Source organism: Thamnophis sirtalis, unplaced genomic scaffold, assembly GCF_051295495.1.
Source record: "Thamnophis sirtalis isolate CommonGarterSnake01/CBP01778 unplaced genomic scaffold, rThaSir2_p1.2 scaffold_13, whole genome shotgun sequence".
Taxonomy (NCBI): domain Eukaryota; kingdom Metazoa; phylum Chordata; class Lepidosauria; order Squamata; family Natricidae; genus Thamnophis; species Thamnophis sirtalis.
The window spans coordinates 4,708,369-4,723,368 of record NW_028261393.1 but is presented as its reverse complement, the minus strand read 5'-3'; the positions used below and the strand labels follow the sequence as shown (position 1 = coordinate 4,723,368).

General features: G+C 47.3%; 1 protein-coding gene across 1 annotated transcript in view; it reads left to right on the top strand.

Moving 5' to 3' along the window:
- The window catches only part of BCL3 (BCL3 transcription coactivator), a 26,722-nt gene that overhangs the window by 6,399 nt on the left and 5,323 nt on the right, over nt 1–15,000 (top strand). Inside the window, 3 exon segments of the mRNA XM_087727956.1 lie at nt 5,181–5,289; nt 13,296–13,454; nt 13,456–13,521. Coding sequence (XP_087584082.1) covers nt 5,181–5,289; nt 13,296–13,454; nt 13,456–13,521 — 334 coding nt within the window.

Genomic DNA, 15,000 nt, shown 5'->3' with positions numbered 1-15,000 from the left:
GAGAGAGAGGGAGAGATAGAGATAGATAGATAGATAGATAGATAGATAGATAGATAGATAGATAGATAGATAGATAGATAGATAGATAGATAGATAGAGATGATAGATGATAAATGATACATAGATGATAGATAGATAGATAGATAGATAGATAGATAGATAGATAGATAGATAGATAGATAGATAGATTAGAGAGATAAAGAGAGATAGAGAGATACATAGAGATAAGTAGATAGATAGATAGATGATAGATAGATAGATAGGTAGGTAGGTAGACAGACAGACAGACAGACAGACGGACGGACGGACGGACAGACAGATCTATAGATTCAGATCTACAGATCTACAGATCCTGATTAACAGGGTTGGAAGGGACCTTGTAGATCATCTAGTCCAACCTCCCGCCCACCCGTGATGGTGAACCCATGGCGCGCATGCCAGAGGTGGAAAGCAGCACCCTCTCTATGGGTACACAAGCCATGGCCCCAGCTCAGTGCCGCTGTGCATGCCCATGCGCCTCCTGCCAGCCAGCTGGTCTTTGGGCCTCTGCCGTGCATACAGGGGAGGTGGGGCGTATGCACGGGGGCGCATGCCTGGGATGTGTGTGTGTGCTCCCATTACATTTCTGTAGTTAAGTGAGTTTTACTACCATTTTACAACCTTTTGTTGCCCCAGTTGTCAGGCGAATCACTGCACTTAGGTCAGTTAAAGGAACCTGGTTGGCGTCGGCTTGACTCCAGGACATTGCAACCGTCGTAAATACGAGTCAGTTGCCAAGCGCCCGGATTTTGATCACATGGCCATGAGGATACTGCAATGGTCATAAGTGTGGGAAACGGTCATAAGTCGCTTTTTTCCAGTGCCGTTGTCGCTTCGGACGGTCACTAAATGAACAGGTGTAATTTCAAGGTGTACCTGCACAGGTAACCCCCGGCTTACGGCTGGTCACTGAGGGTCTGTTTGAACTTACGACGGATGCCCTAAAAAGTTGTTTACGAAGAGCCACGTTTCCAAGTTCTGAGGGAAACACACAACGACGGTCACACAGGGCTGCATTTCGGTCACACGGCAACTGGCTCCCATTTCCAGTTGTCTGCAACCCTCCCTGGTTACGTAATTTGTGATTTTTTGCTGGAAACGGGCAAATTTCTGGCAAAAATTACCTCAGAGCAAACCACCGGTTTCCTTAACCAGCCGCTGCATTCAGAAACGGCTGTGAAATTGCATCCAGTCATGCAGCAAATCCGCTTTCCGACCGTCAGGACTCGTGATCGTAATGACAGGGCTCAATGACCGCCGTAACTCTAATTGTAATTGTAATTTAATAAATTTATATGCCGCCCAATCCCGTAGGACTCCGGGAGGCTTACAAATACAAGAATAAAATAAAAAAACTAGAATATAGGGAAAAGAGAAAAACAGATTTAAAAACAACACACCACGCACTCAAACCTAGATGGGGCTGGACCTCATTTATGGGGTCAACAGCCCCAGGCCTGCCGGAACAGCCAGGTTTTAGTGGCTTTTCGGAAGCCGAGAGAGTGGGAAGGGTCCGGATCTCTGCGGGTAGATCGTTCCATGGGGCCGGAGCAGCTACAGAGAAGGCCCTCCCCAGGGGGGGTGGCCAGCCGGCATTACCCGGTCGACGGTACCCGGAGGAGGCCCAGCCTATAAGATCTTATCGGCCATTGGGAGGTATGTGACAGGAGGCGGTCTCGCAGATAGCCAGGTCCTAGGCCATGTAGGGCTTCAAAGGTAATAACCAACACCTTGAAGCGTGTCCAGAGACCGATAGGAAGCCAGTGCAGCTCGCGGAGGATCGGGTGTACCTAGATACACCCATGTTACCATGGGTGTATCTAGGTACACCCGATATCACTAGCGCGGCTGCATTCTGGACCAACTGTAGTCTCCGAACACTCTTCAGGGGCAGCCCTCCACTTACAACAGCTCACTCAGGGACTCTTCCAAGTCACTGGAGAAAAAGCGACTTAGCGCCGGTTTTTTTCACACCGACGGGAGCATCCCCCTGGTGACGCGCTCAAAATCCAGGCGCTTGGCAGCTGACTCATACTTACGACGGTCACGCCGATCCCCTTTTGCGACCTTCTGCCCGGCCGAGTCAATGGGGAAGCCAGATTCCCCTTAACAACCGAGTTACTCATGTAAAACGAGTCGTAAAACGAGGCCAAACTCGCTGAACAAAGACGTTTAAGGCCCCAGATGCGGTCGCGAGGCGGTGGGGGGGTGTTCTCTGTACAGGTCTCCGTCGCGGTAGTAACTCAAGGACTACTACCTGATAGTTTCCTGACCCTTCCCCATTGAGTGGGGGCTGTTGTCGGAAACCGGCAGGGTTTCAGTAAGCGGGCGAGCTCTGCGCAGCAAGCCAGCTTTGATCTATTTACAAATAAATAACCCTGCGGAGTTATGCGTTCTCTTTGCTTCCTGTTTTGGGCCAAAAGCCACATTCGAAGCCAAGCGGATGGTTTATTTTTTTTTCCCCCTTAATGCTTCTACTATTGTCACAGTTCCTGCTGCGTTTGAATCAAAGCGAGCTTAAGCTGGAAGGGAAATCCCCCAGTTGTGCTGCAGCTGAATCTTTCTCTTTTAACACACACACACACAGAGACACACACTCAGTCTCTCTCTCTCTCTCTCTCTCTCTCTCTCTCTCCTCTCTCTCTCTCGCTCTCTCTCTCTCTCGCTCTCTCGTTGTTTTTTATTTTCATTTTATTTTTTTACCTTGGCAACTTTTGCTCCTTTTACAGGAATGGGCAAAGGGTGTTGTTGGTTGGCCCTGAAGGCAGGGCGGGGGTGTGTGTGCGCCTCTTGCCAAGACACACACAAACACAATCACACACACACACACACACATTCTTCCTTTTCCGATGCCCTGCAGAATTCCAGAGCCAAATTTGCCAGGGAAGGAAGGTTATCGGCCGGGGGGGGGGGGGGGGGGGATGCAGAATCCTAGGGAACCTTCGTGGGGTAGAGGTGGCAGGGGGTGTTGGGGTGTGTGGGGGGGGGGTGCTAAGCTCGGCTCTCGGCTGCTCCGGTGAGGAAGCTGCTGGTGAGGCAGGAAGCAAAGGTCGCCACCGGAGAGCCGGTGCTTTTTACGGGAAGCCTTTGTCTGGGGAGCCCTTCCCACTGCTACGAATGGGGCTCCACCAGCAGATTAAAAAAAAATACAGTTTCACTTTATTGTAAACGGAGTGCCGGGGAGGTTTTCGTGAAATCACACGATGTGACATGACCTTGGAGGGGGGGGGTGGGGAGAGTGCTGTCCCACGCCCGGAAGTGTGGTTAGGGCCCTGTGGGCAGGGACTCTGAACAAAACACATTGCAGAGAAGGAGGAGGAGGAGGAGGAAGAGGAGGAGGAGGAGGGAGGAGGAGGAGGAGGAGGAGGAGGAGGAGGAGGAGGGAGGTCCTCTTTGAGCTCCCCTTTCAAAGGGGGCAGGGTTTTCGACAGCTGTCTCGTCAGACGAGAAACCCCAGAACTGTGTTTATTTCAAACCTCAGCGGTGGTAGTAGGGACTACGACTCCCAGAAGTCCCCAGCCGGCAAGTCCAATGTGCCTTAAAGCGTGGGGGGATTCTGTTAGTTGAAGTCCACACATCTTAAAAAGAGCATGGGGACTAGGGAATTCTGGGAGTTGAAGTCCGTGCGTTTTAAGGATGGTGGCTAGGGAATTCTGGAAGATGAAATCCACATCTCTGCCTAACTGACTGTCTGTGTCTCTGTCTGCCAGCCTGCCTCCCTCCCTGCCTCCCTCCTTCCATCCCTCCCTTCCCATCCATCCATCCAATCTATCATCTGTCATCTATCTAATCTATCTATCTATCTATCTATCTATCTATCTATCTATCTATCTATCTATCTATCTATCTATCTATCTATCTATCTCTTATCTATCTATCTAATCTATCTGTCTATCCATCCATCCATCAATCCATCCATCTATCTTATCTATCTATCCATCCATCCATCCATCAATCCATCCATCAATCCATCCATCAATCCATCCATCAATCCATCCATCTTATCTATCCATCCATCCATCCATCCATCCATCCATCCATCCATCCATCCATCTATCTATCTAATCTATCCATCCATCCATCTATCCATCCATCTATCTTATCTATCCACTCATCCATCCACCTATCTTATCTATCCATCCATCCATCCATGCATCCATCTATCTATCTTATCTATCTTATCCATCCATACATCCATACATCCAAGTCTGTCTGTCTGTCTGTCTGTCTGTCTGTCTGTCTATCTATCTATCTATCTATCTATCTATCTATCCATCCATCCATCCATCCATCCATCCATCCATCCATCTATCTATCTAATCTATCCATCCATCCATCCATCCATCCATCATCCATCTATCTTATCTATCCACTCATCCATCCACCTATCTTATCTATCCATCCATCCATCCATGCATCCATCTATCTATCTTATCTATCTTATCCATCCATACATCCATACATCCATGTCTGTCTGTCTGTCTGTCTGTCTATCTATCTATCTATCTATCTATCTATCTATCTATCTATCTATCTATCCATCCATCCATCCATCCATCCATCCATCCATCCATCCATCTATCTATCTATCTATCTAATCTATCCATCCATCCATCCATCCATCCATCCATCCATCCATCCATCTATCTTATCTATCCACTCATCCATCCACCTATCTTATCTATCCATCCATCCATCCATGCATCCATCTATCTATCTTATCTATCTTATCCATCCATACATCCATACATCCATGTCTGTCTGTCTGTCTGTCTGTCTATCTATCTATCTATCTATCTATCTATCTATCTATCTATCTATCTATCTATCTATCTATCTATCTATCTATCTATCTATGTATCTATCTATCCATCCATCTATCTATTTATTATCTATCACCTAATCAAGGAACCACCCACACTAACACTAATAGGGCAAGCTGCTACTAGTATATAAACAGAGCAAACCCCACTCCTTTCTAGCACTGATGATGTTACCTAGTTGGGTGATGAGACGTCTGCAAGAAAGCCATTCAGCTCAGAGAGGCACCGAGAAAACCCCCTCCTCCTCCCCCCCACACCTTAGATGAAGGTCTAAAGAGCTGGGGAGGGTCGCTGAAGACGTCCTTTGATCTCTTGCAGGCCACTCCACATTGCTGTCGCTCAGGGAAACCTGCTGGCCGCTCAGCATCTGGTGATTCTCTTCCACCACGGACAGCGAGACCTGGATATTTTCAACAACCTACGACAGGTGAGTTGTGCCGCCGCTGCATAGGATGCGCCTTCTACAAAGGGATGAGTTGGACTGGTGCGGGTGCAGGTGGTTATAAGGGTTGCAGTAGGGATGCGGTAGCTCAGTGGCTAAGATGCTCAGCTTGTCGATTAGAAGTTCGCCGGTTCGGCGGTTCGAATCCCTAGCGCCACGTAACGGAGTGAGCTCCCGTGACTTGTCCCAGCTTCTGCCAACCTAGCGGTTCGAAAGCACGTTAAAAAATGCAAGTAGAAAAATAGGAATTGGTGGGAAGGGAACAGCGTTCCGTGCACCTTCAGCCTTTAATCATGCCGGCCATGTGACCACGGAGACGTCTTCGGATAGCGTGGGCTCTTCGGCTTTGAAATGGAGATGAGCACCGCCCCCTAAGAGTTGGGAACGACTAGCATGCACGCGCAGGGGGAACCTTTACCTTTACTTTAAGTTAAGATAGTCTTGTCCTCGCACCGGTTCTTCATTAATCAATAGCAATAGCAATAGCAATAGCAGTTAGACTTATATACCGCTTCATAGGGCTTTCAGCCCTCTCTAAGCGGTTTACAGAGTCAGCATATCTCCCCCAACAACAATCCGGGGTCCTCATTTCACCCACCTCGGAAGGATGGAAGGCTGAGTCAACCTTGAGCCGGTGAGATTTGAACCGCCGAACTGCAGATAACAGTCAGCTGAAGTGGCTGCAGTACAGCACTCTAACCACTGCGCCACCTTGAGATGGGATGTTTTGAACCTGGGGTTTCCTTGCATGGAAAACACTATTGCGTGGTGTGTAACCTTGATCTGCAACCCTTCCTGGTCTAAGGGAGGAAGGGCTCCTCAAAGTACGTGACCAAAACAGAAAGCCGCTGCGATCGATTTAAAGGAAAACAAGTTTCTAGCCCTTAAGCCTGAGAAGATAGGCTTGAATGCACAGGAGCAGAAAGGCAGCTGAAGGAGGTTTAATATTGTGGGGTGCGGCTTTGGCCCAACCACTTGTTTCCTGGTGCCCCACCCTTCAAGGAAAGGTTGCGTCAGAGCTCGAAGCACCCAGAGGGCGGGATGCAGCTTCCTCTGGCGCCGGATTGTGGTTTTTTTGAAAAGGAAACTGGGAACCAGTGCAAGGAAGAAACTGGGAAGCCGCTGGAGCAGGTAGAGGCAAGAACTGGTGGGAGCAGGAAATGAGGAGGGATTTCCTGATAACGAGAATCATTAAGTAGTCGAACTGCTTGCCTCCCCACGTTGTAGCTACTCCATCAAGGAAAGATTTCCAAGAAAAGATTTGTTCAAGACGGTGTAATTGTCCAGAATGGTAGACGGATAGTCCTTGACTTACAACAGCTCGCTTAATGACCAAACCAGCACGGGGGGGGGGCAAAGTGACACGGCTGTCTTTCACGTTTACAAACGCCGTAGCATCATTGTAGCAGTCAGGAGATCAAAATTCAGACTCTTGGCAACTGACTCGTACCTATGACGGTTGCAATGTCTTCTTGGGGGGGGCAGGGACTCACATGATCCCCTTTTGTGTCCTTCTGATGAGCCGTCACTCTGATTCACTTAACAACCGTGGTACTTGCTCGACAACTGCCGCGAACTTGATTGTGGCCGAAAAAAGGGCGTAAAAGGGGAGGAAACTCATGTCACGGTCGTCTCACTTAGCAACAGAAACGTTGGGGCAAGGTTGTGGTCGTACGTTGAGGCGTACCTGCCACGGGGGCAGGGGTTGGAATAGAGGACCTCCAGGATCCCTTGCAGCCCTACAATTCTGTGATTCTATCCCCGAGACAGGGAAATCGGTTCTGCACAAGACAGTTGATATTCTCAAAGCAGAAGCTGAGTAGGAATTATGTTCTAGAAGCTGTTCTAGAGCAGATAGACTTGACTTACTCAACCTATGCCTGGAGCCTTGATTGCCTCATTGCGTCCGCCATTTTGATTTCTTTGACCCTTCCCTAAAGCTCTGATTGCCTCATTGCGTCTGCCATTTTGATTTCTTTGACCCTTCCCTAAAGCTTTCAATGCCTCATTGTGACCGCCATCTTATTTGGCCCTTCTCTGGAGGCTTGATTGCCTCATGGCGTCCGCCATTTTGATTTCTTTGACTCTTCCCTAAAGCTCTGATTGCCTCATTGCGACCGCCATTTTGATTTCTTTGACCTTCCCTAAAGCTTTCAATGCCTCATTGTGACCGCCATCTTATTTGACCCTTCTCTGGAGCTTTGATGGACTCATCGCGTCCGCCATTTTGATTTCTTTGACCCTTCCCTAAAGCTCTGATTGCCTCATTGCGACCGCCGTTTTGACTTATTTGACCCTTCCCTAAAGCTTTCAATGCCTCATTGCGACCGCCGTTTTGACTTATTTGACCCTTCCCTAAAGCTTTCAATGCCTCATTGTGACCGCCATCTTATTTGACCCTTCTCTGGAGCTTTGATTGACTCATTGCGTCCGCCATTTTGATTTCTTTGACCCTTCCCTAAAGCTTTCAATGACTCGTTGTGACCACCATCTTATTTGACCCTTCTCTGGAGCCTTGATTGCCTCATTGCGACCGCCATTTTGACTTATTTGACCCTTCTCTGGAGTTTCTATTGCCTCATCCCCCCCCCCATATCTTGACTTCTTTGAACTTCCCCGGGAGCCTTGATTGCCTCCTTGTAACTGCCATTTTGACTTATTTCATCATGCCCTGAGCTTCGATGGCCTCATGGCAACCGCCATTTTGACTTCTTTGACCCTGCCCCTTGGCACTTCGATTGCATCCTTGCCATCATTGTTGGCTTAGTAATTCCTGGCAATCATTTGGACTCTGCGCTCCCTTCCCCCCCCCTCCCCCCGCTCCTCTCTCTCCACCCTGGGACTTTCCTTGATCTGCTGGTGGCAGAAAACTCAAGAGTCACTTCCTCAAATTATTGCTCAAGAGAACTTGCTTCATGCTCAGCAAAGCTGGATTATAAGCACTGAACCAGCAGTGAGACAGGAGGAAATTGGGGACACAGCTCGCGGCTGGCTTCTGACGTCGTTTGGCGCATAGAACAACAGGGTTGGAAGGGACCTAGTCCAACTCCTTGCTCAAGCAAGGGATTCTAATCTACGCCATTCCTTTATGCGTTATACCAGTGGTGCTCAGCCTCAATAATATTTCTTCGAGACTTTCTGATGTCTTTACATCCCGTCCCACCCCAGAGGTCCACGGACCACTGGCTGAGTGAGAATCACTGCCTTCTCCATTATCTATGTAGCAATAGGAATAGCAGTTAGACTTATATACCGCTTCATAGGGCTTTCAGCCCTCTCTAAGCGGTTTACACAGTCAGCATATTGCCCCCAACAACAATCCGGGTCCTCATTTTACCCACCTCGGAAGGATGGAAGGCTGAGTCAACCCTGAGCCGGGTGAGATTTGAACAGCCGAACTGCAGAACTGCAGTCAGCTGAAGTAGCCTGCAGTGCTGCATTTAACCACTGCGCCACTTCGGCTCATACATGTTCCCATCAGGTGCTCGAAGTAGGGTAATTTGAACCTGGTCTTTTGTGCCTGGCAGGGAGAACTGTTGAGTTGAGATGATCCATTGATTTGTTTCCTTGGCCAACCCATGGGGGAAGTCCTCTCCTGACATCAAAGGGGAAAGGCCCACTCATCCTTTCCTGCTTCTTTGAAGCTCAACTTTCCCCTTTCTAAAGGGTATTGTAGGAAATCCCACGGCTTTGCCCAGTTCTGATCTTTGGAGGTGGAGACCAGAGCTCCTCAACGTCTACGGAGATTCTCCGCCATCCAGGTCATGGTTGTCTCAAAGATGCTTTTTCAGGAGGCATCTGGACGTTCTTGTTTTTTTTTTTTCTTCTGAAGACGTCGCGCTTCTCCTCCGAGAAGCTTCTTCAGCTCTGACTGGATGGTGGGGAATGGAAAGGATTGATGCTCCTTGCAGACAGCTGGTCATTTGCATCCTTTTTAGAGGGTCTTTGAGGCCACTTGGAGGTTCCTCTGTGTCCTCGAGGTCACCCGAGTGATGCTCCTGGTCCTGTCGTCTGCCATTTTTCCACTGGAAATACATTCCCGCTCCCACCCCATCCCAAGGGTCTTCATCCCAAATTGTGTAGCTAAAGGTCTGTAGAGATCCTCGGTTCCACCACAAAATCGTGGAGGACAAAATCGCGCTCGACGAAAGCGCGCATTTGACGTCATCACAGCGCGACGAAAACATCGCGCTGTGATCGAAAAATGTAAAAATAAAGCAAAAAGCTTATCCTAACCTTCCCCAAACCTAACCCTAAACCTAACCCTAAATCTAACCCTAAACCTAACCGTTAACGTAACGCTAAACCTAACGCTAACCCTTAACCTAACGCTAAACGTAACCCTAACGCTCTAAACCTAACCCTAACCCTTAACCTAACCCTAACCCTAACCCTAAACCTAACCCTTACCTTTATGTGAATCGGCTTGCTTTAATTTTAATTTTATTTCAATTTTTAATTTTTTTCGTCGCGCTGTGATGACGTCACATGCGCGCTTTCGTCGAGCGCGATTTTGTCCTCCGCGGTTTTGACGGGTCACGGAGATCCTCATTCATCCAGGTCCTGGTTGTCCCCAAAGCTGCTTTTTTTCAGGAGGCAACTGGACTTTTTTCTTTTCTTTTGAGTGTTCCTCAACCTTTATAACTTTAAGATGTGTGAACTCCAACTCCCAGAATTCCCCAGCTAGCCAGGTGGGGGGGAGCAGAGAATTGACTCTTGTGTTTTGCTAGCCTGCTTCCTTATTCTCACTCCTACCTTTTAAAAAAATGTCCAGTATAAGTATAACTCCTAAGCAGCACATGGGTTTGGAAACAAACTAGTCCTCACTTAATGACCATCTCCTTTGGCAACTATCTACTGTCAACCTTACCCCATTCCTAAGGGGTCTTTTAAGAAGCGTGCATAAGCATCACTGCCCTAATATTCCCTTGTGTTCATATTCATTTCATGTATTCATAATCGTGTTTATATTTATATCGGTTATCTAATTCATGTTTGACTAAACAAACAAACAATTCTGACAGCGAGGAGGAAAATAATCCTGCAACCATTCCTCGCATTTGCAACCTTCTCGCATCTCTCGAAGGAAAAGAAAATCTGAAGTCAGATCCGAAAATCATAATGCTCTTGCTCTTGGTGTGGCCGCTCCGTTTAACGACCAAGCGACTCGTGATGGTCGCTGAGCGAGGACCCCTCGCGTTTTGTTAACCTCCGTAAACGTGGTGGGCTATGTTGTTGCTTTTACAATGGATGGTTTTCATGGTGGTTTCGATCTTTTTTAACGTCGTGAGGCCGTCCAGAGTCGCTGGACGCGAGAGGGATGGCAAATCCAGCTTCATTCATGCAATAAGTTTCATTTATTTTCAGCAAATGCAAGCGTGCATGCGTGCATGCATAAATGCATTGCATGAATGAATGCAATTTTTTGTCTGCAAAGGCCTTTCTGACAGAAGCCTGCCTGCATTTCCTGCACGCTGGCTACCTTACGGGGAAAGGGAAACCTTTGCGTGGGTCCCCATTCCCACCCACCCCCCGCCATCATTTCCTCCTCTGTTTCTTATAAACCTTGCTTATAAACCCTCTCCCCCGCCCCCCCTTTTCTGAGAAGCCTCCGGCTGCATGAATGCACGCAGGTGTAAGTAAGGGATGCGGTTTGATCATGGGAACTCAGCTGGTTTCCTCCGAATTGGGTGAGTAAAAGCCGTAGAGATGAAGCTGTGGCGTTGCCGGGCAATAGCGCGGCTCTGGTTCCAGGGAAGAGCAGCTACGACATTGGGCTCTGCCTTTGTGGGTTCTGCCTTGGTTTGTTGTGTGTTGTGTGTTGACTTCCTCTACAAAGCGGAGCTGTTACCAGAAATGACCCCAGTAGCCCCAAAGAGATTTCTCTCCACCCGCTCAAAAACGAAAAGGCATGTTTCTGCAGCGGAAACCTTGAATTCGGCATGTTCGACTCGAGGGGTTGAATTTAGACTTGGATTGAGATGTTTGTTTTCATTTTATTAATGTTTTGTTATGTTATTTTGCAAACCATCTTTGCAATTGACCAATTAACTTGCAATTAATCTATTAATTGCTGGCCTCCAAAAGTTGTGGGGGACTCCGATCACTGGGGATTTTAAAGGCGAGATCGGACGACCATTTGTCTGGAATGGTATAGAGTCTCCTGCCTGAGCAGGAGGCTTGGACTAAAACAGTGGTTCCCAAACTTGGCAACTTTAAGACTTGTGGACTTCAACTCCCAGAATTCTCCAGCCAGCAGAGCTGGAGCCAGCAGAGCATGGAAAAAGCCAGGCAGGTGACTTCAGTCCCTTTCTCTCAGCCCAACCCACCTCACAGGGAAAATAGAAGGGAGGAAGTTGGATTGGCTATGTTCCCCACCTTGAGTTAATTTTAGAAAAAACAAAGGTGAGGAAGGAAGGGAAGGGAGGGAGGGAGGGAGGGAGGAAGGAAGAAGGAAAGAAGGAAGGAAGGAAGGAAGGAAGGAAGGAAGGAAGGAAGGAAGGAAGGAAGGAAGGAAGGAAGGAAGGATGGATGGATGGATGGATGGATTGGATATGTTCGCCACCTTAAGTTAATTTTAGAAAAAGCAAAGGTGAGGAAGGGAGGGAAGGGAGGGAGGGAGGGAGGAAAGAAAGAAAGAAAGAAAGAAAGAAAGAAAGAAAGAAAGAAAGAAAGATGATGGATGGATGGATGGATGGATGGATGGATGGATGGATGGATGGATGGATGGATGGATTGGATATGTTCGCCACCTTAAGTTAATTTTAGAAAAAGCAAAGGTGAGGAAGGGAGGGGAGGGAGAAAGAAAGAAGAAGAAAGAAAGAAAAAGAAAGAAAGAAAGAAAGAAAGAAAGAAAGAAAGAAGAAAGAAAGAAAGAAAGAAAGAAAGATGATGGATGGATGGATGGATGGATGGATGGATGGATGGATGGATGGATGGATTGGATATGTTCGCCACCTTAAGTTAATTTTAGAAAAAGCAAAGGTGAGGAAGGGAGGGAAGGGAGGGAGGAAAGAAAGAAAGAAAAAAGAAAGAAAGAAAGAAAGAAAGAAAGAAAGAAAGAAAGAAAGAAGAAAGAAAGAAAGATGATAGATGGATGGATGGATGGATGGATGGATGGATGGATGGATGGATGGATGGATGGATTGGATATGTTCGCCACCTTGAGTTAATTTTAGAAAAAACAAAGATGAGGAAGGAAGAAAGGAAGAAGGAAGGAAGGAGAGAAAGAAAGAAAGATGATAGATAGATAGACAGACAGACAGACAGACAGACAGACAGACAGACAGACAGACAGACAGACAGACAGATAGATAGATTGGATATGTTCGTCACCTTGAGTTAATTTTAGAAAAAATAAAGTTAGGAAAAGGAAGGAAGGAAAGAAAGAAAAAGAAAGAAAGGAAGAAAGGAAAGAAAAAGAAAAAAAGAAAGATAGATATTGGATATGTTCGCCACATAGGAAAGGAAGGAAGGAAGGAAGGAAGGAAGGAAGGAAGGAAGGAAGGAAGGAAGGAAGGAAGGAAGGAAGGAAAGTAAATAAGTAAGTAAATAAATAAGTTGGGTTGTTATGTTCCCCGCCTTGAGTTAATTTTAGAAAAAATAAAAGTATGAAAAGGAAGGAAGGAAAGAAAGAGAAAGAAGGAAAGAAGGAAAGAAAGAAAGAAAGAAAGAAAGAAAGAAAGAAAGGTTGGATATGTTTGCCACCTTGAGTTAATTTTAGAAAAACAAAGGAAGGAAAGGAAGGAAGAGAAAAGAAGTAAGGAAAGGAGAGAAAGAAAGAAAGAAGAAAGAAAGAAAGAAAGAAAGAAAGAAAGAAAGAAAGAGAAAGAAAGAAAGAAAGAAGAAAGAAAGAAAGAAAGAAAGAAAGAAGAAAGAAAGAAAGAAAGAAAGAAAGAAAGAAAAGAAAGAAGGAAGAAAGGAAGGAAGGAAAGAAAATCTTCATGTATTCCCTGGCAGTGATCAGCCTCTTTTCCTCCTCCCATTGCCAGACCCCTTTACACTTGGCCGTCATCATCGCTCAGCCTTCCCTGGTGAAGCTCCTCCTCTCCCACGGCGCATCCCCCATGGTCCTGGACCGACACGGACAAACCGCTCTCCATCTGGCTTGTGAACACAGCAGCCTCCGTTGCCTGCAGGAGTTGTTGGAGGGGAAGTCCGGCCACGCTGGATCTCGAGGCCCGGAATTTCGAGGGTGAGCAATGGCGATCTAATCAGGTTGACATGATCAAAATAAGATAATTCAATAATTCCAGACCATTTCAGAGTTTGCAGTAGAGTCCTCGTTTACTGACCGGTCGAAAGGGTACTGAAAGAAGAGGCTTTATGACCAGTCTTCACACTTAACAGCCATCATGGTATCCCGTGTGGTCACGCCATCAAAATTTGGGCACATATATGGGTACAACAATTGCAACATCGCTATTTGCCGCCTTCCCAGCCGGCTTACGATGAGCAGGTCAGTGGGGGAGGGGAGCCGGATTCGCTTAGCAACCACGTGATTCGTTTTACGACAGTGGGAAAAAAGGTCACAAATTAGAGTGCGACCCACTCAACAACTGCCTGGCTTAGCAATTGAAATTCAAGTCCTATTTGCGATAAGTCAAGAACTATCTGTACGGTCTTCCTGTGAACTGGGAAACACCATGATCTGGTTTTGTACCCGGGATATGATATTCAAAATTATTCCTTGAGATACTACTCTGTTTCCCCCCAAAAAATAAGACCTATCGGGCTTTTGAGTGCATGCACTAAAATAAGCCCTCCCAAGGCCGGTCCCCGCCATTTCCTGGTGGGGGGGGAAGTAACATGCCCCACATCCATGTAGAACAGTTTAGCGGAGGCCGCTCCTGCAAAGCTTAGCTCCCCCACCTCTTAGTGGCGGCCGCAAAAACAGCGTTAGACCCAGCGACGCCAGGGCTGGGAAGAGTCTGCCGGAAACAGAGACAGAACTTCTGACCCTCTCTGGATCAGCTGATCTGCGGGCCGCGAGCTGCGGTTAAGGGGCCTCAAAAATAATAAGAAAGACCTCCCCAGGGGTGGGTTCCTGCCAGTTCTAACCTCTTCTATAGAAGAGGTTCCACAAATCTACAGTGCCGTTTAGAACCGGTTCCAGCTCCCTCCCCCCCCCGCCCGTCTGCACATCATCAAGATGAAGAGCGAGAGGAGGAATTCTGGGAGTTGAAATCCACAAGTCTTAAAGCTGTCAAGTTTGAACACCCATGGGGTTTTTTTTCCTAAAGGGTTAGGGGTGCAAGGGTCTTGTAACTTGACAACTTTAAGACTTGCACACTTCAAGGCCAGAGTTCCTGAGCCCACATGACTGGAGGAGGAATTCTGGGAGTTGAAGTCCACAAGTCTTAAAGCTGTCAACTTTGAACACCCCTGGGGTTTTTTTCCCTAAAGGGTTAGGGTGCAAGGGTCTTGTAACTTGACGGCTTTAAGACTTGCACGCTTCAAATGCCAGAGTTTCTGAGCCAACATTTTGGTTGCTAAGCAAGAGCGTTGTTAAGTGAGTTTCACCACATTTTACAAGCTGGCCATGCCCACCCAGTTACATGACTGCCAAGCCACTCCCGCTCGGTCACATGGCCGGCAAGCCACTCCACAAAGCAGGCCACACCTACAAAAGAGGTTCTAAAACATTTTGAAACCCACCACTGGACCTTCCTGGAAATAAAGCCAAGCGCTTATTTG